Genomic DNA, 26246 nt, shown 5'->3' with positions numbered 1-26246 from the left:
ACCCATCGCCGACCACCACCAAATCACACACACACACTCTCTCTCTCTCTCTCTCTCTCAACACTTGCAAATACAAAAATCCAAAAAAAAAAAAGTACTAATCTTAAGATTAATTATGCAAATTCTTACATGATCAAAAACACTAGAACTTCAGATTTCTTCATGGGAGTCCAATTAAAAAAGAAAAAGAAAACTCCCCCACAAGTTGTGCAAACCCATAGCCCCAACGGTGGCCAAGCCAATGCCAGCATCCCATTTGATTTCCCTCATGTCTGGTCTCAAAACAATGAATCTCTCACTCAACAATTTCAATGACCAAGTGGGTGGTTTAGAGATTTGATTTTAACACTTGAAATATCCAAAATTTCATAAATCCACCTCACAAAATTCACCAAAAAAACACAAACCCATCAAGAAATAAAAATTCAAATAAAAAAAAAAAAAGCTCTAGTCTTGGCATTGTCAATTTCATCATCATCAACTATTGTTTTGGTCATAGTTGTATGTATTGCATATGCACAGGAAGAGAGAGAAGTCTTAAATGAAAAAAAAAAATATGGTTAATCTCTCTACACCCATTCAATTACCCTCTAAGATAGACAAATTAGGGCCAGTTAGTTTCAAGATCGAGTCAGGATCGTCATGGGTTGTGAGGGATTTGTGTGTGTGTGTGTTTGTGGAAGAATGTGTGTGAAAATATGTGGAGTTTGTGTCAAAATGGAGGTCATGTGGGTTTTAATTAGGGCTGTAAATGAATAGAGCCGTTCTTGAATAAACTCGAGCTCGACTCGGTAAGAGTTCGTTTGAACTTGGTTGGTTAATTTTTTTTTTTTTTTTTTGCGCTTAAGCTCGTTAAATTTTTAATAAACAAATCCAAACATTCTAACGCTCGGCTCGTTAGCTGGCTCGTTTAATAGTTATTATTTATATATTAAATAATGTAAAAATATGTACGAAAAATAAAACAAATATTTATTTATATATTTAAAAAATATAAATGTAAATAATAGTTAACTATAGATAGTACATTTATAAAATAGTGGTAGTAGATATTATTATTTTGATAAAATATTGACTTCTTTTTTTAGAATCTTTATATATATTGTATATATAATTGTATAATCAAAGTTTTAATTGTAACTTTTGTCTCATATGCAAGTATGAATTTATAAATTTTTTGGCTCGTTAAAACTCGTGAACATGCTTGAGTTCGAGTCAAGCCTAAGCCAACTCGGCTCGAGCAGTTCATTAAATTTTTATTGAGCTCGAGCTCGAGTTCGTTAAAATCTTAGTAAACAAGCCCAAACATACTAAAGTTTGGCTCGGCTTGTTTGCAGCCCTAATTTTGATCACTAGAGTTTTAAAGAAACAGAGTGAAAATTGTAACAATCTGTTCTGGGTGATTGCTAGAGTGGTCAATTAGTTGCTCGAACGAAGATGCAAAACTCTCAGTATCTTGTCTGTTTGCAAGCGAGACTGCTTGAGTGGTTCTGTGGTCGCTTGAGCGAAGATATGAGGATCCCAGTAATTCCACCGTAACTATGCAAAACTTCTGTGGGACTTTGCGTTTACTACTCAAGCGGTGTAAAGTTTGCCTAAGTGGTCACTTTGCTTTTGTACACTTCACTCAAGCAGTGGAAAGTTTGCTCGAGCGGTCTGTTCAGGAGCAGATATTTTAAAGCCCACTTTTTGACTCATTTCTCTCACTTTTTCCATTTTTTTTCTTCTTACTCCTCTTTTCCGAAAACCCTAGTACCAAAACTCTAGATTTCATCTATTTATAGTAAGAATCTCTTCTTGTTCCTTTATCAAAAGTGTTGATCTTGTTGAAAACTACATTTTGAACCGATTGGATCATGATAGTTTAGGAGTTCATCTTGTTGAGTCTTCATCCCTTCTCACGCAACCTTGAGGTAGGAATATTTTTACCCTTTTAATTTTGTATTAATTTCATGATATGTGTGTGTGATTGGGAATGGGTGATTCATATGTGGGCATTAATGGTGATAGAGGGCTTTTGCCCCAAATTTTATGGAATAATTGGTTATTGCTTAATGAAAAATGATGTACACATCATGAATCTTGGAAAATGAAAGAATGGAATGAAAAGCCCTAATTCGCTTGTGAAGCCTTAATCGTTGTTCATGGGTCTTGGTTGGTAGTAAAGGGGAATTAATGGATAAATTGATGATGTGTCGATGCATCTTGTGTTATGACAAAACTAGAGTTATTGAATAAATTGTTTGATGTGTGTCACGATATTACCCGTGCTGGGAAATTGAGGTGCCCACTTGCCCAATCATGCTAGGATGATAAATGTGGGAATGCTTGAGGTGTCCACATGTCCAATCATGTGAGGACAATGAATGTGGAGGACTTGAGGTGCCCACTTGCCATCCGTCTAAGGACAAAGAAATGTGGAAATGTGGAATGAATTGGAATAATGTACATGGGAATATGGGATTGTGGAACTAGTGTTCATGGGTAAGGGTCATGGGTTATGCATAATTTAAATCAAATATTTATATACTTGGTTAAATATATTCTCTATTGGGCAATTGTTCATTCCTATATAATAAATTTTCAGGGCTTCATGAGCAGCAACCGCCCCAATGAAGTAGGAATGGATCAACACTTTTTGTTTGAGCCAAGAACATTTTGCAAAACATGGGAGATGGCATTTTGGAGTTTTGGTTTTGTTTTGGGACCATGAGTTCTTTTGTTCAATGAAGGCTTTACCTTAAAGATTCTAAGCTCGTAGTGCATTTGTTATAAATTCTCTTTAGCTTTTTGAACTATGAAAATTATTCATGTAAGTTGTGATTCCCAACTTATAGTTCATTGAGAAAGAGAATCTTTGGGATTAATCTTGTAATCACTGGTTGTTATTATTGGTATATATATAAATATATATTTTTGTCCAGTTGGATGTTGTTTTGTTCTTAATAATTTGAGGGCATTACAAAAATGGTGCTTTTAAACCCACGTTTCCCCTTCCATTCTTTCTTCTCTCTCTAGCGCAGTGATCCATGATTTGCAATAGCGGAAAAGAGGGTTGAACTTGCAGTGGCAAGGTTCGTGAAAGGGGGTGGGTGGTTCACGGTGGTTAGCAGAAAAGTGGTGGCGAGGGTATGGAGGTCGGTTCTCCAATCACCCCTTCCTTTATTTTTTTCATAGATTCAGATCTGAGAGAGAAGAGAGAGACCACGCTATTTGTTTGAGAGAGAAAGAGAGAGAGGATTGTTGGTGTAGACAAAGAGAGCAAAGAAAAGCGTGGTTTTTTTTTTTTTTTTTTGTGTCCTTTTGATGGTGCCACATAATTCAGGCTTGACCAAACTGAGGATTTTGTATGGACCGAACATTATTTTTTTTTAAAACCCCAGTCCATTGAGTTTATTACCAACAATGAATGTCTATTTTTCTATACTAGCAATGCTACATCCATACAATTTTTCCTTCTGCATTTTTCCCGAATATGTTTTTGACGGTTAAAAAGGTCATAATCATTTTCTTACAGGTCAAAAGCACATTTCGGAGAAAAAAATTGTGTAAATGAATCATTTTTTTTTCCACACAAAATTCAACGAACTCTCTTATACTCCCATGTGAGATAGGCTATAAATTTGTGTAAAAATTGGGTAATTATATCTTTACTCTAATTCTATTCCTAACTCATTATTTTTTTCCAAGTATAAATTATTTATGTTGTTTGAATATTAACTTTGAAACAAAAATTAATTGTTCGAATTTCAATTTTAAACAAAATTCTATTGTTCAAATAAAAATTTTATTCAATACGATATTCAAACAAATAATTTTGTTTGGAAGTTAATATTATTTTTGGACAATTGATATTGAAATAATACAAACATGCATACTAAGATAAAGTTGGGTGTGCTAACATAATTACCTTTTATTTAGGTTTTTACTTGAATGCTCATCAAATGTTAGAAAATTTAGAGTTTGTGTTTTTTGTTAAATGACATTTTTTGTCACGCCCCACTTTTATTTTACTTGAAGGTATTACCAAATTCAGTACTTAATTCAATTTCAGAGATAACATGCGGAAATAAACTCATTAGTCCGATGAGTAGAAATTAATAACCATTCTCTCATTCGAATGCAAATTAAATACAACATGAGCATACAGAATAAAAGGCCCGCAGGCTTACATCATTAAAGAATCAAGAAGAAGGGTGTAACCCTTTTACATCTATGGCATTCCGCCAACAAGAAAGAGGCCCCGTGGCCGACAAATAAGAAGATCCAAAATCTTGTAGCACATCCTGCTTATTACCTGAAAAAGATTCAACAACGTGGGATGAACATATAGTCCAGTAGGGATCTCAACATGATCCTCAACAATAACAACTTACAGATAGTTATGATCATGAATGGTCAATATCATACTACGATAGTAATGTGACAGTTTATACAAAATATACATAAGTATGAGCTTTTCTCGAAAACAACCATTTCATTCGACGCTATAAGCGATACATCTTTCTTTTCCTTTCAATACCCCCGGTTCCCAAACTTTCATAACAATAACAACTTCTTAGGAAAAACAATTTCACTAAAAGCCCATTACTTCCCTCCCATTTTCCATACTTACAACAGATGTGCTTTTCCTCAAAACATATTTTCAAAATACTCGATTTCCTTCACACTTTCCAAAATCTCAAAATGTCATTTTGGTTTGTTCCCAAAACATTCATATCTATACATGCATGCCTTTAATAAAAGGGAGACAACAAATCATCAACATGTATATAATTATCAAATGAGGCAACTCGGCCTTTCAAAATTGTAACCATCGCAACCGAAACTACTCAGATACACTGGGGCATTAACAATAAAACTCTGCTCTACCGGCTATAAGCACAATAAGCCAAGGATATGTCTCCCGACAAATGACTAGCCACATTCTCTAGACACAAGCTGGAAGGTAATGGTACCCCGTCCACATTCTCCAGGCACTAGCTAGAAGGTAATGGTACCCCTCATTATAAGCGCGGTATATAACATCAACCAACTCAACATATTAAGGTATAACCAATAAGTGTAATACATGCACATGAACTATCAAGATACATAATCAATGTGTTAAAATATATGAACGCATAGGTGTGTGAAGTACATCCCCTATCTCCTCCCACACGCTGGAGTACATCACCTTTCTCCTCCCTAACAATTTATACATATATAATGTACAAAAGCACTTCATTACATACAATGTTCAATCAACACAGGTGTAATGCATACACGACAATTCAACATAACCATGTCATCCTCCACCGATGACCAAGGACAAAACCTCTAGATGCATGATTTTAGTACATCTATTATAAAGACTTAACCTCTCATGAGATCTTAAATCCAACAACGATTTTCCCTCAAATGTGTGTATTCAACACTCAAGATACAACAATTCAATTCTCATATTCATTTTCTAAAACTCACATGGAGTTAACATTACACTACCCATTTCCAAGATCGACTTCCAGGATTTTCTAATTCTAAAACCTCTTCATTTCATAAAATCAATATCATTCCTCTCATTTCACAAAACCAATTTCATTCTTTCATAACTTTCCAAATCAAGTATGCACATTAATTCATAACAGTAAAATTAGGGCTTTTCTCCCTCTTTCTCAATATTGACCAAAAAGGCTCAAATACCCACAACAAATAACAATAACCTCATTCGAGACCCAAAATACATATGTATTGGCCCAAAGTACAAAACCCCTCTTTTAATTTATCAAATCAAACATAAATTAGGGCTTTTTCTCCTTTTAACAATAATGTACTAATTTACACCTCAATTAGTCCAAATCACCATCAATGATAACAAACCCAGTTTTAAGCAACCAACCCTAGGTTCACCCTCATGATTTTCAAACAAACCCAACATGGATATGATTTTCATGCAATACAAAACTACCACATGTCTATCTATAGACGAGCATTGTAAAAGAACAAGGAAATCCCTACCTCAAACTCGGAGCTCAAATGGAGAAGATAAAGAATTTTGAAATGCTCCAAACCTCAAGACATTCGGATCAAAACGTAGCCCACAACGAGATCAACACTTTTTACAAAGGCCCAAGGATAGGGGATCACTCCTACTAGATCAAACCCTAGAGAGAAGTTGGTATTATAGAGAGAGAGACTCTCCAATGGAGTTTTGAAAAAGTAATTAAGAGAGAAAAAGGAAATCAAAAAGTGATCCAAAAGGTGAAGTCCCGAAGTGATATACAAACAGGTCCGCTCGAGCGGAAAATAGGACGCTCGAGCGTCAAGCACAAAAAATTGGACCCGCTCGAGCGCAAGAATACCCACTCGAGCGCCAAGACACAACTGCAAAACACACCCACTCGAGCGCGAAAGAAGTTCTGCTCGAGCGTAGATTCACCACCTCCAGTACTTTCACAGACACAAAACACCCGCTTGAGCGCAAAGAGGCCCGCTCGAGCGCGACCCGCTCAAGTGTGAAGAAATCCGCTCGAGCGTGAAAAACAACCCTGCAGTACTTTTGCAGAGGCACGTATACTGGAAGTGTGCAAACTCCGCTCGAGCGCAAAGATACCCACTCGAGCGGACAACCAAAAATCAAACTCCGCTCGAGTGCAAAAGTACCTACTCGAGCGTACCACCAAAAATTTGGGCAACGAGGAATGGGACCAAAGCTCAACCAACCTATAACAACTCTGCCCAAAACATTTCTAAACTCACTCACTAAGAGTTAAAGGATGGAAATGCAACACAACCAATAACCATCAATCACGGAATCGAGTCCGGAATAAAAAAGAAAGGGAAAAACCGGGATCGCTATATTTTTACCCTTACCTTGAGTTTTTTTTTTTTTGGATATGTATGTAATGATAGCCACCAATGAATATGCAAGAAAGGACTTGGACAAGAAAATGCTGATCACAGAAAAGAGTGTTATCTCCAACGTCCTTACACACATGGTTGTGAAGAAAAATGGGACAAAGTTTAGAAGCAGTACAATAATAGCTCAAAAGAGAGAACTGGGTGAGAAATCAAGGGACAAATAGGAACCCATTTTTTCATTGAGAGTTTCAAACACAATTCTTGCTCAGTCTGCAATTACAGTGCTCGGATTGGGGTTCATCGATGCGAGGTAATCTCCTAGAAATTATTTCTACTATTTTATTTTTATTTTGTTTTATTTTATTTTTTCTGATCTAAATAGATATAGTAGTGTTTAGATTTTACTAGTATCTACTCTCTCTCTCTCTCTCTCTCACACAACTCTAACTTGCAAAATCTGCACAATTAAATATGAAGGTATAGTGGAGACTGGTCAAGGATTGGAGTGATTTCAAAGGAGACTGAAGATTTGTTAAAGCTTGCAGCATTTGTTGTAGTCCCTTGGTGCCTTTTTCTCATATTTTCTTTCTGTAAGAAACATGAGGCTTGAAATTTTGAATATGATTGTACCATTTTCTAGTCAACCACACTTTTTCTTAAATAAATAAATAAACAAAAAAAAAAGGTAATATTTTTGTCAGTTTGCATCAAAATTCAGCCTTTTACCATTAAACAAAAAAAATGCAACTTATGTTCCCTGGTCGGAGATACCTTTGTATTGTTTTGTCTCTTGTTTTTATTAGCAAAATAGAAGAGTTTTATCAAATAATGTGGAAATATAACCAATAATTTCAGCTGGGATTATTTACACCATGACCTCCTAAATTGTTGAAAAATTTCATTTTGAATTCCTAAGTTATAAAAGCTTGTAAATAGATTTTTTAAATTATTGTGAAGTATCATTTTGTTCCTTAAATTATAAAAGCGTACAAATAGACTCCTAAACTATTGGCGTTCCTTTCGTTAGGGGTCTAAATTGTATAGTTTTATACACTATGGGCATGTTTCATTCTGACCCCTTTTGTTAGGGGTCCAATTTGTACAGTTTTTATAATTTAAGAGGTTTATCTATACGCTTTTATAATTTATGGGACAAAGTGACATTTCACAATAATTTAGGGATTCATTTGTACACTTTCATAAATTAAAGATCAAAATGATATATTTTTTTAATAATTTAGAAGTTCTCTATATAAATAACCATAAAGAGCTACAGATTATATTAGAAATTAGAATCATTAGTGGACAAGTTAAGAGGTATATATTACAATCACAAGTGTAAGTGGGTTTAGTTGGGAAAATTCTATAACACATCTAGTTGTGATTTTTTTGTAGTTTTTTATTATTATTTGTTCTGGTATTAGTTGACTATGACTAATTGTAATGTAAATTATAATTTGATTATAATCACTTGTTGTTTTATTTTAGTTATGCCTGAGGTATTTGATTATGCCTCAATTAGTCTTTGGTTATGATCCTTAGTTATGTTGTAAAGTTGGTTATACTATAACAAATAAGAGTTTTAAATATCAAATTTTTGTTTCAAAAAATAAAAATTTTGTTGTAAAAAATATTTAAGAACCAATTTGTGTTGTCACGAGAATAATTGCTAAAAGGTCAATTCGAAAAAAAAAAAAAAAGTTTTAGCAATAAAATTTTAAAATTGTTGCTGGTAGATACATTTTTAGGGACAATCATTTTTTTAGATAAAATTTGGGTCCCAAAAAAATAATAATTTTTTTGTCTCTAAAAATACAATAATGCTATTTTTGACCCAAAAAAAAAATGTTACGTATCTAAAAAGTGATTTTATCCCTAAATTTTTATTTTTAAAACCGTCATTTGTTGTAGTGTTATAACTTATTACAATTATTATTTTGGTTATGATCGAAAAAGTCTTAATCATGTCATAAGTGATATTTGATCATGATCCATTATATTATTTTTTATTTTGAATATAAAAGTAATTTAGTTATAATATTTATGATATAAATGACATAACTTACATATAATATATACTAAAAAAAATGTGTTGTAAAACAACCTAATATTATTATTTTATTTAGACACATCAAATTAATATAATTTATTTTTCTTTCTAAAGTCGAGCATCAACGGGAGTAGAGTCACCAAGTCAAACCTATTAGGCTCCTCATTACGCTGTAATTTCATGTAAAATTTTATAAATATCTCTGTTTTTACTCATTTTGATTGGTGTTGACATCAAGAATTACAGTGTAACGAATGATATACTTTGAGACTTGAAATAGAACAATTAAAATATTGAGATTTAAAATGTAACGTAATGTATGCTTTGAGGGCCATCAATGTAATTACTCTTTTAAAAAAAAATTACAATGTATCTCAATACATTGACGTAGTTTAAACCAACAATTATAGCATAGATGACTACAAATAAACTCCCGAAGAAGGAGAGAGATATCCCAAATGATTGCAAGGGTAATACGACCCTTATGCAGGTGGAAAGAATCGAACTCTTAACCTCTTCGTACACTTTAAGAGCTCTAGCCAATGGATTAATTCTATTAAATGCTAATAGAAGGACAAATGTTGCCAAATGTTAAGGAAGATGAGTATATGTAGCTACTGTGCATAAAGCACAACAGTCACTGTTTTACAGCTAACTGGCCTCACTTCGAGCCTTATTTTGATAATCCGAATCATTCAATTTTTAGAGATATTGAGTAGAATATATTTGAAAAAAATTAAATTAATCGGATATTGGTAGCCCATTCACCTAAGTACATTTACATTCTATTTTATGCACAAAATCACATTAACCATTCATTTTTTTAAAATACAAATGTAATTAGATGAAAAAGTTATCGATATCCGATCAATTTGATTTTTTCGCAGATATATTTTATTTGATATACTTTAAAAGTGAATGATTCAAATTATTGAAATAAGACCCATAATAGACCCTATTGACCGCATAACAGTGACCCCGTGCATAAAGCACAACAATCACCCCAAATTCAAATTTAAACACCATGGCTAGTTAGATTCTGTTTTCTTTTCTTTCCAATCTAGTAAATTGTATACTTTTTTATTTTTTATTTTTATTTTTATGCACTTTGTTTGTATATATGAATGTAATGAACTAGCAAGTAATTTGTTCTCCCTTTCTCCAAATCAGACTGCAATGCAAGCAAGTAGTTTATTTTATCCTTATTTTTTTTATAAACCAGAGTGTAAGCAAGTAATTTATTCTCTTCTCTTTGGTCCTTTGATATTGATATACTTTGGTTCTACCTATAGAAACTGATCGACCTACAACTAGCCAGTCCGGTCATGACAGTTAAACACCCGGCCGACTCATGTCGTAGACCATTCAAACAATGGCTTTAGTCCCCATATTGGATAAGTCTCCAAAATTTTCTTCGTCCAAAATCTTAATAATTGAAAAAAAAAAATGTCATTTTTAAAAGATCCAACAAAAAAATACTTCACTTACCCAAAAGACTAAAAGAAGCCGTTTGGTTCGATTTGAAAATCAATTTTAAAAGATATATTTTTTAAAAGAGTTTTTAAAATTTTTAAAAGAGTTTTTAAAATTTTAAAAATTATTTAGTTGTATATTTTAAAAACTAGCGAGTGATAATTCAAATCTGTATATTATATAAGGAAAATGTGATTTTTAGAGAGAAACCTTCTAAGAGCTCTAAATCCTCATTCTAAAATTATTAAATTTTTTTAATTTTAAACAATTAAGAAAATTTTCTTTGACTAGCTTCCATTTACCTTTTATTTTACAATCCTACATCGGTAAAAGAAAGAAAAAGTGAATTATTTCACTTACATAAAATGAATCTTATACTCTAATTTATATAAGCAAAAGAAGATTTTTATCTAGAAGCCTTATGATCAATATCTCATACTAATTTCTTGGATTTTCTTAATTTTAAACAATTAAGAAAATCTCCATTAGCTAACTTCCATTTAACTTTTATTTTACGAGCTCACATAGAGGTTTTGATTTTAAAAATAATTTTGTATGAGATTTTGAAACTCTTATAATATCTCTCCTTAAAAGTATTGTTTTGTAAAATATACAGATATATTGATAATCTCAATGTCACTCTTATTACTCCTTAATACAAAAATTATGAAATAATTATGATAATTTAAAATTTGTATTTAAAACTTATAAATCATGGGATAGATTATTATAATTTTAAATTTATATTATGTTAATTTTAAATTTAAATTAATAGATTGTTTTTAAATTTTAATAAAATAAAATTTAAAAGTTTTAATTAATTAATTTTTGTGTAATCTGGTTGGTCTTTTGACCTAACTGATTAAGTTAAATCATTTTTGGTTTGAATGATTTGTTGGTTTAACGGTGATTTTAGCGATTTTACCAAAATATATTGGTCAGATTTGTTTGATTCGAAATAAACTAAAGATTGACCTAAATAAATATTGAAAGGTTGAGATTGCTTAATTACAAATAAATTTCTCGCCCAAACAATTGTTAATTGAGTAAATTACACTGACACCCCTTAAGGTTTGCATTTAATACAACTTTCCCCCTCACGTTTTAGAAATTACACTGATACCCCTATTAGCGTGTCTTTTGACAAAATTAATGGAAAAGATAAAATTACCATGTTACCTGTACACAATAACATAAAAAGACATTAATAACCCTACCATATCTATCCTCTATATTCTTTATCTGAACCCTAAAATGTCTTCATAATTCTCTTCCCTTGGTCTCCTTCATCATCACCAAACTCCACTAACTGCCATTAGTAGTTTCTGAACCTTCTATGTCACCGAAAAATTTCAGCAACACTAGCTCCATTGCCTCAATATACATCAACTCCAACACCGTTTGTTTGGAGAAATAGGAGTCATTAGAAAGGGGTTTGCTTTGTGGCAATGGGGATGATTTTGTGTGATTTGGATTTTATTTTGTATGATTTGTATATAATTTTGTCTGATTTGGGTATTATTTTTGTGTGATTTGGATCTTATTTGCATGATTTGTGGGTTGGTAAGACATAGAGGTCGGAAGTGAGGGTGTAATGACTCGGATTTTAATTTACATTGGATTGGTGCAAAGTGGTGCCCGTCACCTTAAAACTTGTATGGTTGTCGGACTCTTGATATTAATGGGTTGGCAAATGAACCTTAAATATTATAATTGAGGACCCTTGGGTGATGTTTGGAACCTTGATTGAAGTCTTAACAAGGTATTTAGGTAAGATTGGATAAAAAGCCCCAAGTTTGAGTTTGAGTTTTTGACCAACCTTCACTCTTTTGCCCTTTTCTCCTTCCGTGCTTTGAATTTGAATGTGAGGCTGGAACCATTGGAAAGCTTGTTTCTGGGGCTTCAATTTGGACACAAGAACGACCTAGAACGGAGTCCCGATGAGAGAGTTATACCCATTTGAAGTTTTCATATCTGTGCTAGAAGCAGGTACGCTCGATCGTGGAAATATACGCTCGAGCGAACTGCGCGAATTCAGCAGCTTAAAAACGTGATTTTTAGCCCATTCTTTCCATTTTCCTTTTCCTTCTTCATTCCTCTCACCCTAGGTCCGAAAACCCTAGGGTTTTGACCTCAAATTCCTTCCATTTTCCAAAGGATTGGCCAAGATCTCTTACAAAGAAATGAAGAAGGCTTGAAGATTGCACTTTTCAACCGATTGAAGTTCGGATTTGTGGTAGAATCTCATCAAAGCTTTGCTCCTTTGCTTGATTCTTGAGGTAGAGGTCCTAGTTCTTCTTCAATACTTCCATAAATAGATAGATTTGTGGTATTTTGATTATATACATGTAAAACCCACATTTTCGAGCATATAGTGTACATTATGATTTTTGGGGGTTTAGGGTTTGAAGTGTTGGGGGTTCAACTGTTGGGTTAATATAGTGGATTATGAACCTTATGTGTATAATCAAGAGGAAAATTGAAATTAAAAGTAGTGGTTTAAGAAGTTTGAATTTTTGTTAAAAATCTTAATTTTCCTTGAAAACCCTAAGTTGATTCGTTATGATGATTAATGATTTTGCCCAAATTGAAAGTAGATTCATAAAATTGGTAGGTTGAATTATATATGTACAAGTTTAATTAGATTTTGGAGGTGTTTCAAAATTATATTATAAATTAGTGATTGAACCTTATTTATGGATATTGTAAATCATGCTATGATATGAAATGAAATTTGGGAAAAATGATTAGTTAATGATATGGATAACATGAGCCTTGGGATGAAATGATGAAATGAAAATTTAAGAGTACACCGTGAATTATGTTGAATTATATTTAGTGGTTTTGAGTTAAAATATGTTGAATTGTGGTGATTATGTGAAATTGTATTGATTATGTTGAAGTGTGTTGATTATGTTGAATTGTGTAGACTATGTTGAATTGTGTTGAATTAAGTTGAGTTGTGTTGGGTTGTATTGAGTTTTGGTTGATATAAGAAAGGAGGTTTGCCCTACACTACAAGGAAAAGGGACATATAACACGGAAGTATTTGCGACGACACTATTCCCGTCGCAAAAAGTGAGTTTTTGCGATGGCACCACTTGCCGTCGCCAATAGATCGGGTTGAAGCGACGGCACTACTTCCCGTCACAAAAAAGCAAGTTTTTGCGACCGCATAAACCACCGTCGCAAAAAAAAAAAAAAAAAAAAAAAACGCAATCTGAGTGCTCAGCTTTATTTTTCCCTTCGCGCTTGTTTTTCCCTCTCCCCCTCTCCTCCCCCCCAAAAAAAAATTTATCAAAAATCCACCCTTACCATCTGCAGTGGCCACCAGTGGCTGTTCCTCCACCTTCTCCTACTCCCACGACTGCTCCTCCTCTTCACCACCATTCCATGTCCATGGAAAACCCCAATCGCCTCTCCAACGACGAGGTACATTTTCAATTTCATCTCATCAATTCGATCGATTCATTTTCAAATCATTAGTAGATCCATTAGATTCATCACTGTGTTTGGTTTCTAGGTTCGAACGATCAAAAATCCATCCCTACCATCCGTAGTGGCCGCCGGCGACTGTTCCTCCACCTCCTCCTACTCCCACGGCTGCTCCTCCTCTTCACCACCATTCCATGCCCATGGAAAACCCTAATCGCCTCTCCAACAACGAGGTACATTTTCAATTTCATTTCATCAATTCGATCGATTCATTTTCAAATCATTAGTAGATCCATTAGATGGTTTCTAGTTTCGAACGATCTTCATATCGGGCCTCCCGGAGGATGTGAAGGAGAGAGAACTCCAGAACCTTCTCAGATGGTTACCTCGTTACGAGGCTTCGCAGGTTAACTGCAAAGGTGAACATCCTATGGGTTTCGCTCTCTTCACTACTCCTCCTTTTGCCATTGCTGCCAAAGATGCCCTTCAGGTTCTCATCTTCACAATCTTTACCTATATTATTTGTTTTGATTAATCGATCTCTGTTGTACTAAATTATTATTGGGTTTGGTTTTGTGGTTTAGGAGATGGTGTTTGATGAGGAATCAAAGTCTGTTTTGCACACAGAGATGGCAAAGAAAAATCTATTTGTCAAAAGGGGTGAGTTTTCTATTTTTAATTGAAGCTTTCTTTACTTCAAAAGTCATGTCAGAAAATAGGGTTAAATATTGTAGACTTGTAGTGTTGTTTTTTTGTTTGTTTTCTTGTTTCAAAATAATTTGAAGCCTCATAACTAGACCAGAGCTATTCGAAGCCCCATAAGCCTAGCTAATTAGTTGTTCCTGCTAATGAGCTTTGCACTTTAGTATCTCTGTAATGAGTAAACCAATTTGGAAGCAGGTTTGTCTGCTTACTGTGTTTCTTAGCTAACTTTTACTCGAAGTAACTCAAACCTGATGAATTTAACAGATATTATCAGTGTGACTTCCAAATTGCATGTTGTACACTTCTATATAAGGAAAAAGATGTCTCTGTGGGCCAAATTACTCATACAGTACTTTGACAAAGTTGCTTGATTACTTTTTAAAATCTGAAATGACAGTTAGGTGAAGATATTAACTAGTTCAAGAAAATTCAAACTCATCATAATTAAGTTTCACTTCATTCTTCAGAATTTGGTTCATTACTCCATAGTTGTAAGATCTGTTTATAACAGACTGTTGGTAAGAGACTATCAAGTATTGTCTGGGGTGTGTCTGTAAAAAATTTAACATCATTTGTTCTTTTGTTGTTTTCAAGTAACAGTAGCTACAACTTTGCTGAATAGTCTGGGATTCTAAATTCTTATTTGTATTTGAGGTTGACCCCCGATTTGTTTGGAACAGAAATATTTTGGAGGAGCTCATTGAGAATAAGGTTAACATTTCTTATGTTCAAAAGATGTTATCATTGCTTTGTACTCACCTGTCTTTCCTTAGGACACAAATATTGCATTAAGTTTGCAATAAAAAACAAACCAAGTACTTCTAAGTGATTAATCAACGTTGCCTATTTGGACATCTGAAATATGATCACTGAAACAAATTCTTTGTCTAATATGTTTTATTTTTCCTATGCAGCTTGATGGGTTTATCATCCCTCTGTTACAAGGGAATATCCTGAAGCTTTTCAATGCTTATTTTGTGTGTGCGTGTGCGCGCATGTGTTTATGCATGAGCACATGCGTGCGTGTTAAAGGTAACTATGGATGCAAGAGTAGTTTCTTATTTATGGTGTTTTCACTTAACCAAGGCATAAGCTATCGGACTGGACAACTCAAGCTGAAAAATTCACCAGCCATAATTACTTTAATTTCAAGGAGGTGTACATGGCGCTTAGGTAGTGCAATATAGACATCACTGGTTTTTGTTCCTATTAATATGGCTATGGCAAAACATTGTAGTAACTGGTTGTTATATTGAATGGAGGGACCCGAATGTGGAAAAGAGGGGCTAACCTTGAAGGTTCTATGTCTTCATTTTTACAGGTATTATTTCCACAGGAAATGTGCCTTCAGATACTAATTGTTCCGGTTAATATCTTTTCAACTCAATATCTTAAGTGGACCAATTCACTGGCTAACTTGTTTTTTTCTTCCCTGGACCCCAAAGTAAATTTCTGGCAAGTGAACCAATGAGTAACAGCTACTTCTTAATTTGCTTTAGATTCGAGGTTCAATTCCACTCATTTGGGAGCAAATTGTTGATTTGAGCTATAAACCACGACTTAATATTATTGATCATGAGCAAACAGTATGTATTTTCTTCTGGATACAGCTCTTTATGTTTAAGTTGTGTAATGATGAGCATCTAACTGTGTTTTTCTTCCTTTAGTCAAAGGTTGTGGAGCGCCATTTTCATGATATTATAGAAAGATACGGAGAGACTGTAGCAGTTGACCTAACCAATAAGGTAAGACTTTCCAGCACCACACTAGGACATTAACCTGGGGCGTAGTTTCAATATGGTTTTCTTACTGGAAGTGGAGAAATCCAGGTAACAAATATGAATGTTGTTCTTTGAAGTCTATTTTTTTTATGTAAAAGAAACTCTATGATGGTTCAAATAGGAAATTATCACTATGGTAGCAAAAAAAATTTTACATTCTTTGAGTCAGTTTCCATGACATTGTCTAGGTCAGCTGGTCCACTTTATGGAATTCCAAACTGGAAATTTATGCACATAAGTTTACATATAATTTTATGCAATTATTGTTTTGTATTCTCCAATTGCAAATATTCATCTTTATGTTATCTTGTGTTATAGCATGGCGATGAGGGTCAACTGAGTATGGCATATGCTACTGAAATGGAAAAGCTGCCAAATGTGAGGTGATTTTCTTTTCATGTTCATTGCAATTTGTGAACTTTTTTTAGATTTCTGAGTATGGAAATCTTTAATTTTGAACATATAATATCCACAGTGATAGATGTTTGCTTAGACATCCATTGATCGGTTTGGTTTGGTTTGGTTTGGTTTGCAGCATTATTTTCTGATTTTTTTTGAAAAAAACTAAAATCTAATTTAGTGAAAAAATAATAAGTAAAAAACACTCATCATTTTTATATAGTCTTACAATTTTTTAGGGAGAAAATAATTTTTTAAAATTCAAAAATATCATTATGGTGTTTATTTTTGTCAAACTAATTTCTATTTTTCAGAAAAATTTTAGAAAAATAGATGTCTGGATCTGATGTTATAAAATGTTGAAAAAATTGTATTTTTAGTAGAAAGAGATGTATAAATGCAAAAGAGATGTGTCATTGTCTCTTTCTGCTTGAGTTCCAATTTTGGTGCTGAGAAGAGGTTCTAGGATATGTGCCTGTACTTGCGCTTCAGATTATGCCATGTTTCTGATGCATTGATTGGAATATATTTTATATTGTCAGTACATTAGAAACCATCTAGGTCAACATGTGACTTGGATGATTGAAACACATCATAAATAGAATATTTGTTTGCCTTTTCGGCTTTTGAAAATCTTATTAACAAGATACCTGAGAGATAAACTAAAGAAAGATTACAGGAAAAAAAACAGTGAAAAAGATTGGAGGAGATGAAAGCAGGTGACAGCTTCAGTTGCCATTTGTACATGATCAACTTTTTGTTTCTTCTTCAACCACCATTATCACGTGCAATTAGGAAGGATAAGATTTTCCGGCCTTGCTGAAATTTGAGAGATAGATTGAATCATAGCAGCTTTTCATTTTTTTATGGAAAATCTATGCATATTACATATCATTTTCACATGCTCTGTTTCTAAATGAAAACATCATCTTTTAGACTTTCATTCCCTACTTAATATAGGGGAAGTTTTAATTTATACTTCTAGTTGATTCAGATATATTTCATTTGATTTCCATCACTATTGTGGCAACTCAAACCTCGACAATATACAAGTTCTCTATGACCAAGTCTCTAAGGATCTTCAAAAGGAAGGGTAATCAACAGAACCAGAGTATAATTTTCATAATTTAGAACATTTTCTGAATAAAATGTCACAATCTAGGTATATGGGTTTTCCATAATTCTGTTTTTAATCATTATTATTCCAACTGAGCAGATACTTCCTCGTGGACACAAAAGGAAAGATACAATCAAAGCAGAAAGGAATTATTAGATCTAACTGCATTGATGGTTCATTTTTTTTTTTCTTGGGCCTTTGTTACAGATGCACAAATGGAGACAATGCCTGATGATGCTTATGGTTCAGTTATTGGTTTTTGTTTGGATTGTTTTTGAGAAAACAATGGAAAGTATATGGAGGGTTTGTGAGGGGAGAGAGGGTCCACAAATTGAGCGCTTCCCGTCTCCTCTAAAATTGGGAGGAAATGGAGGGGAAGCAAAGTGCTGGTTTTTAAATATAATTTTAATACCAATTATACCCCTCATTTTACGAAAACATAAGTAGTTTTATATGGCATGAGGATCCTTATATTTAGAAAGATAATTCTTGGCATGATTTCAAATAACTAGTTTTATATAATTATTTCAAATCTATTATGATAAAACTATTTAACTCAATCTTGAAATACATAAATAAACTAGCATTTCTAAATTTGAGTTATTGTCCTTGAATGATCAAGGTCAAATCCCTTGATTTTTGAAATCCATGTCTATCCAAACAGCCCCTACTTTTTAAACATTACCTATTTGGCTTTTGTACCTACCTTCCCTTTATAATTATTGTCTAACCAAACAAAAGGGCGGAAAGGTCACCCTACCTAGCCCTTGGTCAATTATTATCTAACCAAACAAGAAGAGGGGTATCTCCCCTCCATTTTTTTTCCATCACTAATTTATACTTCCCTTCACTCCCCTTTCTGTGTATCTAAATGTAACGCAAGTGTATATGATGTACAGTTGTTTGATCTCTTTTATACTTTTATCGGGTTGCATTTTTTATTAGGATTGCTGATGCTGAAGAAAACTTATGTGAAAGCGAAATTAGAGAAGCCCATTTAGCCAAGTCATTGTTTTTCATACGAATTGGCGACAAGGTATATAACTGTTATGTCTTTCAATTCTTTAATCATCTTCTTATTTTTTATGCATTTCTGTAGACTTCTTTTATTCCTAACTTGTCGTGATGTAAACCCAGGAGAAGGCTCTGGAATAGCTCAAGTTAACAGAAAGCAAGACAGTAGCTGCTGGGCAGAAAATGGACCTGGTTTTCCATACGCTACAGATTGGCTTTTTCTATATGGATTTCGATCTTATTTCCAAGAGCATTGATAAAGCAAAGAAGTAAGGGGTGGTGGCCTGAGGAGGGAGGTGACTAGGAAAGGAAGAATCGTCTAAAGGTGTATGAAGGCTTATACTACATGTCTACTCGAAACTTTAAGAAAGCCACCAGTTTGTTTCTTGATTCGATCTCAACTTTCACAACTTATGAACTTTTCCCATATGACAACTTCATATTTTACACGGTCCTTACCAGCATCATATCGTTGGATAGAGTTTCCTTGAAACTGAAGGTACGCACAGTTGCACATTAGGGTTTTGGCATGGAATTGTTTTCCCCTTGATAATTTTTTAGAGAGATGCTTGGCTGGCAGTATTTTGGTTTTCTTTTCTTTTTTTTGATTGTCTTTACTTTCCTTTCCTTTCCTTTCCTTTCCCTTTTTTTGTTTTTCCTGGTGATAAAGAAAGAAAAAAAGGGAGGGGGAGGGATTGTTTATGTGGCATGTTACTATGCCTGTGTTCCTACATGTTGTAGGTAGTTGATGCTCTTGAGATCTTCACAGTTATTGGGAAAATCCCGCATCTGTTGGGGTTTTTGAACTCTTTATATGATTGTCAGTACAAGTAATTTTTCTCAGCATTAGGTAAGTATTTATCTTGTATATCTCATATTTTACCCTTGCAGTATTATATATTACATAGATAGGTAAACAAAATGTTGGACGTATTCATATTCTGCCTTTTGATTATAGAGCTTCAAATCTGTTTACACTGCCCATAGAATGAACTGGAAATTGAATGGCTGAAGTAGTCTAATCATGATAGATTTGAGTATGTGGGATCTATATATAAAGGAGGATCACAAGCCCTTTCTCATGTTGACACAAGTACATACAATGCATGTATAAATGCCCCATTACTGTGAAGCTGATCAATTGCTGAAACTATTGTTCCAATTTGAATATGTTGTCTTATAGTTTATTCCAATCTGAAATTTTATCCAATTGATTTTCAGCTGGCCTGATGGAGCAAATAAAATTGGACCGTCATTTGCATCCCCACTTCTGGTATACATGAGGGAGGTTAGGACCGTGGTTTATTCCCAATTCTTGGAATCCTATGAGAGTGTCACAATTGAGGCAATGGCAAAAGCATTTGGAGTAACAGTAGAGTTCATTGATTTGTAAGTGATCTCATTTTCCTAGATACACTCACTCATGCTTTTGATCTTTTCTGTAAGATTGTTATTGATTTTTATTGTGAACCATTGGTGTTTAATTGAGTTCCTCGATTGCACCAGGGAACTGTCACGTTTTATTGCAGCAGGGAAGCTTCACTGCAAGATTGATAAAGTTGCCGGTGTTTTGGAAACTAACCGTCCAGATGCAAAGAATGCTCTTTATCAAGCAACTATCAAGCAAGGGGACTTCCTACTAAACCGAATTCAGAAGCTTTCTCGTGTGATTGATCTTTGAAAGCATTTCTTGCGTTTTAGAAAATGATGCCCCAAAGTGGGTCTAGGGACTTCATGCTTGTTGCTTTATCATGCTACATTGTATTCTTAGTGATCTTTGAATTTACTGAAAATTTTAAAGGAATAGGAATATCTTCTCCTGTTTAGGTTTTTTTGATTTTATTTTTTTTTTAAGCGGGAGATTGGAAAACAGGCTCAAACAGGATAATTTTTTTAATTGATCTAAGGATAAATTCATATTTCTTGTTTGGGCAGGACAAAGAAGATGGTTCATTGGATAAGGAAGCACAAGTACAGACAGTGTCTGATGATTTTTTTTAAAAATATTTTTATTAATTTTGTTACAGGTTTTACTTTTTGCGACGGCATTACACTGTCGCAAAAAATAGAAATTTTATTATTTAAAATATAAATTTTATTATTTTTTGATACTTTTTGCGACGGCATTACACTGTCGCAAAAAATAGAAATTTTCATATTTTTAATATTTTTTGCGACGGCACCACACCGTCACAAAAAACAGTGTTTTTGCCGTTGCAAAAAAAAGACTATTAGCGACGGTATTTTTTGCCGTCTCAAATAACATTTTTAGCGATGGCAAAATAGTGCCGTCGCAAAAAAGTCAAGAAATTTCAAACGTTATTAGCGACTGCACAGTGCCGTCGCAAAAAGGCAAAAATGCCGTCGCAAAACATTAGCGACGGCACTGTGCCGTCGCAAAAACTCTTTTGCGACCCCTGCATTTGCGACCCCCTATTGCCGTCGCAAAAAGTATTAGTGACGGCATTAGGAGTATTAGCGACGGTATTTTACCGTCGCAAAAAGTCAATTTTTTTGTAGTGCTAATTGGATCAAATTGTCATTTTGTATAAATAATTGAAATTGTCATTGTAAATGTGAAATCGAAGGATTATTAATGATGATGGTGGAGCTTGATATGCATTATCACTCCCACATGAGATTTTGGAAAAAACGTATCATTAAAGGAATTTATTTATAGGTTTAGATATATTTGTTTTGGGCTATCGGTGTAAGATAGCTATGATTGTTTTAGAAATTGCATGTTGACTAGGCAAACCGGACTATTTATAAATCATGCATATCATGGAACATGCAATGGATTTTGAGGATTTAAACTGTATGTTTTGGAAAGAGATTTTGGAAATTCTTGTGTTATGTTTTAAGTGCACTTGTTTCCTTTGAAAATCATACTTTGGATCACATGTATTGTGCTAGTTGAAAAGAGTAAATGATATGATAAGTCTGATAAATGGTTGTCATTGAATATGACTGTGTGTTTTAATACATTGTATATGTATGATTGTTTGGGAGGAGAAAGGGGATGTACACCATGTGTGATTATGTGATTAAATACATTATATATGTATGTTTGTTTGAGAGGAGAAAGGGGATGCACTCCATTATAACTAAGTTGGCCGAAGTGTCCTGGGTGAAAGTCCCGAAATTTATACATGGGTGCCGATCCCGCTGACGAAATTTTCGTAAAATGGCAGTTTGAAATGTTTATGTGTTTTGTGTATGATTGGAAAACCACTGAGTTGTAGCCTCAATTTAGTTGTTGAAAGATAATGAAATTGACTCATGAATTGAGAAGAATAAATGAACTGAAGGAAAATGGATTAAGGATTGAAATTGGCATCATGTGGGTAATTGGATTAGGGGCTAGTGATGATGAACTCAATGGATTGCTTGTGACAAAAAGGAAGATTATGAGTTTTGTTTTGTAAGTAATTGGGAAATTGAATTAAAAAGGGGTTTGTGATTCTTGTGTCATGTTAAACTCTAATCCTTTGGATTTTGATGTTATGGAGTATAGTAATTGGAAATGGAAATGAAATATGAAATATGTAATATTAGAATGGAAATGAAATGTGGAATATTAAAATGGAAACGAGATGAAGAATAATTTGGAATTGAGTTGATAAATTTAAGATGATGTTCTTCCTTAAGTGTACGTGTTTTTCAAAGAAAATCTATGGATTCCTAATGATGAGAGACTACATTTATGGCAGGGAGTTTTCTTAAAGGTTCAGGTGAAATTTTAAGAAAAGATACTTTCAATATAATGTTTTGAACTTACAAAATGCCATCTTACTATATGGTATCACCTTGCATGCATGATCATTTCTATCTGTGTGTTAGTTATTAATTGAGAACTATGAGATTCCTACTGGGCATTAGTGCTCACCCCGTTGTTGTTTTATCTTTTTACAGGAAGGTAGTTTGGACTATTTGATTGAAGATTTATGGGGTTCTTGAGTCTTTTTGTATAACTTCATGGCAGATGTAAAGGAAGTGGATTTTGTATTGGTAATTATTTATTTGTAGCACAGTAGGAGATTGGCATGTATTGTTGTCATTGTAATATTCATTGAGAGAGAGAACATGTATCGATGTATTTCTATTACTCAAGTGTAATAGATATTTATATACATATATAAAATAAAATAAAATGGACCTAAATTACAGGCTTTGGTAATATTTCCGAGTAATTAAAATTGGGGCGATACAAAGGGTGATGGAGGAGGAGGGATGGTGAAACGGCTTGCAGCTGTGGGACGGAAGCATAGTGGTTCGGAATAATAGCAATAGGGATTGAAGCAGAGGTGGGTGGGTGATGATGACAGAGTTGGGCTTTTGGTAAATGGGTTGCTTTGTTCAATAATGGTAGAGGTCGTTGGTTGGTTCTCAAGCCACTAACCTGCTAGTTTGCCAATGCTCATAGTGCCATGAAAACAATACTGAAGAACCATAGTTTCCAAGACTATTTGGTGCTTGAACCATCTATTTTATTTATTCATACATGTATATATATAGTAATAACAATAATAATAATAATTACATGTACATGTATGTAATTGTTCAGTGAATGGATTACCAGAACAATTGTATATTGTGTCTTTTTGTAGTTTTGGTGCAATTAACTAGTTATATCTTAGTTGAATTGGAGTTTGTTTTGCAACTTGAGCTGTTTCTTTCTTTGCTTCTTGTTTACATGGTAATTAAACACTATAAAGAAATTGACATCGCATATACTCTGTATTTTCAGTGGTGTCATGGTGGTGTTGATGGATGAAGTGTTTAGTGTTTCCATGGTGGGGCAATGATAGTGGAGGGTGGAGGAGGGAAGAGAGAGTAGTGGGATTGAACCCATTTACAAAGAGATGTGAGAAAGATGGAAAATTTTGGTATGATAATTTCAGGGGCAAAGTTGGCATTTTGTTAAAAAAGATTGCTGACATTTTCACAAGTTGTTAAGTAGACTAACGGTAGACTAACAGAGGGGGTAATATGTAATGGGATTATTAACCTCAGGGAGGGGAATGTGATTTTCAAAATGTGAGGGGGGAAGTTGTATTAAGTGCAAACCTCAAGGGGTGTCAATGTAATTTACCCTTATTAATTTTTATTTTACAATCTCACATTGGAAAAAAAAAAAAATGAATTGTTTATGTTTGGCATGTTGGTTTGAGGCTATTTTAGCCACAAAAGACAAAATAGATTGAAAAGTCAATAAGACAAAATATCACATCCAAATCATAATCATTTTATTTTTTCTCTCACAAAAGTTAAAAAAATCAAAAAGTCCATCCCAAACGAGGTTTTTTAACCTCATGTTAAAATAGCCAAGAGTCAAAACACCAAAACGCTAACCCATATCCCAAACGAAGGCATAAAGTGAATCTTATGCTTCCATTTATATAAATTATTGAATTTTCTTAATTTTAAATAATTAAGAAAATCTTCATTGACTAGCTTCCATTTAATTTTTGTTTTACAATCTTACATTGGGAAAAGGAGGAAACAATGAATTGTTTCATTTACATAAAGTGAATCTTATGCTTTCATTTATATAAGCAAAAGGAGATTTTTAGTGAGAAATCCTATGATCAATATCTCATACCAATTTTTTTTTTCCTTAATTTTAAACAATTAAGAAAATCTCCATTGGTTAACTTCCATTTAACTTTTATTTTATAATCCCACATAGAGGTTTTGATTTTTAAAATAATTTTCTATGAGATTTTGAAACTCTCATAATATTTAACTTTAAAAATAATTACAATCCCACATCAAGAAGAAGAAAAAAAAAAAAAAAAAAAAAGTGAGTTGTTTCACTTATATAAAGTGAATCTTATACTCCAATTTAATATTGTAGTATTGTGCATGTTTCAATTCAAGATGAGTTAAATTTTAAAATAAAATTTAAAAGTTTTAATTAATTAATTTTGTTGTAACTTAGGTGGTCTTTTGACTTAACCGATTATGTCACGACCCCAAACCGCCCCTAGGAGTTTGGTGCCGTGATGGCCAGTAATCCGTAATTACCGAAGGCCAACTTTCAAAAACTTAACACAATCAGAGTATGATAATCGGGGCTCACAAATGCGGAAGCAATAATCTAAAATACGAGTAGTCCATAAGAGCTGTGCGTAGATCAAATGTAGTGCCAAACATTTCCAATTAACTTTACAACTTGAATACAACAAAGCAAAATATGTGTTACATCTTGATCAAAAGGCTTCTCGAGCCGACATACACAAAATACAGCAAATACAAGCCAAGAAGCATGATTTTCAAGATTCGCCGACATGAAATAAATGGCATCGCCGACGTGAATACAAAAACAAAGCCGACATAATCATGAATCCAAATAAGCTTTCAAAAACAGTTTATGCGTCACCGACGTCCTGCCCATCACCTACATATATATAGAGAGGGGTGAGCACAAATACTCAGTGAATGGTACTAGAAATAAAGGTTTTGCATGAATATAGCCGAGATTCCTCCAAAGCAGAACACATCAAAATCTATCAAAACAAGGGATGAACCGTATTCATCAAGTCAAGGTCACAAGTCTCAAGGGATGCTTACTTACATCGGCAAAACAAGGGATGAACCGTATTCATCAATCAAATCTTACAAGTATCAAGGGATGCTTACTGACATCGGCAAAACAAGGGATGAACCGTATTCATCAATCAAATCTTACAAGTATCAAGGGATGCTTACTGACATCGGCGAAGCACATCAAGCTCATCAAAACAAGGACTGTACGATCCGTAATCGTTTATTCAAAAGTACTGCGAAAGTTTAGAGTCCTCCAGCACAAGGGACTTATGTTACTTAGGCTCGTAGCCCGATTTAACAATATAGTCTTTCCAAGAAAGGACCGTATCCTTTTATACTTAGGGCTGCGAAAGTTTAGAGTCCTCCAGCACAAGGGACTTGTGTTACTTAGGCCCGTAGCCCGATTTAACAATATAGTCTTTCCAAGAAAGGACCGTATCCTTTTATACTTAGGGCTGCGAAAGTTTAGAGTCCTCTAGCACAAGGGACTTGTGTTACTTAGGCTCGTAGCCCGATTTAACAATATAGTCTTTCCAAGAAAGGACCGTATCCTTTTATACTTAGTGCTGTGAAAGTTTAGAGTCCTCCAGCACGAGGGACTTTTGCACTTGGTACTGTGAAAGTTTAGAGTCCTCCAGTACAAGGGACTTTTCAAGAATGACATCGAAACAAGGCTTAAACTTGATACATCAAAACAGGGCTATTCATTCATACTTAGCAAATACTTTCGTTAAAAACAAAACAAAGCAAGATTTGTCAAAAACAAGTGTAACATAGCTTTATTAGAAATACCACTCACCTAGCTCTTCAGGTGTAGGCTCAAAGCAAGGGTCAAGGTCCTACAAACACATGGTAATCACATTCTCAAAACAAGCCTCAT

The 26246-nt window shown here is 33.8% G+C and overlaps 1 protein-coding gene and 1 pseudogene across 1 annotated transcript; both read left to right on the top strand.

Annotated features, from left to right (window-relative positions):
- The first annotated feature begins 14674 nt into the window (after nt 1–14674).
- Nucleotides 14675–19648, top strand: LOC114265709 (phosphoinositide phosphatase SAC8-like; annotated as a pseudogene).
- Nucleotides 19649–20040: 392 nt separating this feature from the next.
- On the top strand, nt 20041–20742 carry LOC114320575 (26S proteasome non-ATPase regulatory subunit 6 homolog). The gene is made up of 2 exons (XM_082911167.1): nt 20041–20203; nt 20321–20742. The coding sequence occupies exons 1-2, from the start codon at nt 20094–20096 to the stop codon at nt 20493–20495; spliced, it is 285 nt and encodes a 94-aa protein (XP_082767293.1). The 5' UTR covers nt 20041–20093; the 3' UTR covers nt 20496–20742.
- The last annotated feature ends 5504 nt before the right edge of the window (nt 20743–26246 follow it).

The sequence above is a fragment of the Camellia sinensis genome, unplaced genomic scaffold (genome assembly GCF_055761805.1).
Source record: "Camellia sinensis isolate YWXY unplaced genomic scaffold, ASM5576180v1 Unanchor10, whole genome shotgun sequence".
Classification (NCBI taxonomy): Eukaryota; Viridiplantae; Streptophyta; class Magnoliopsida; order Ericales; family Theaceae; genus Camellia; species Camellia sinensis.
Note: the sequence above shows the minus strand (reverse complement) of the source record. Positions and strands in the feature narration are given on the sequence as shown.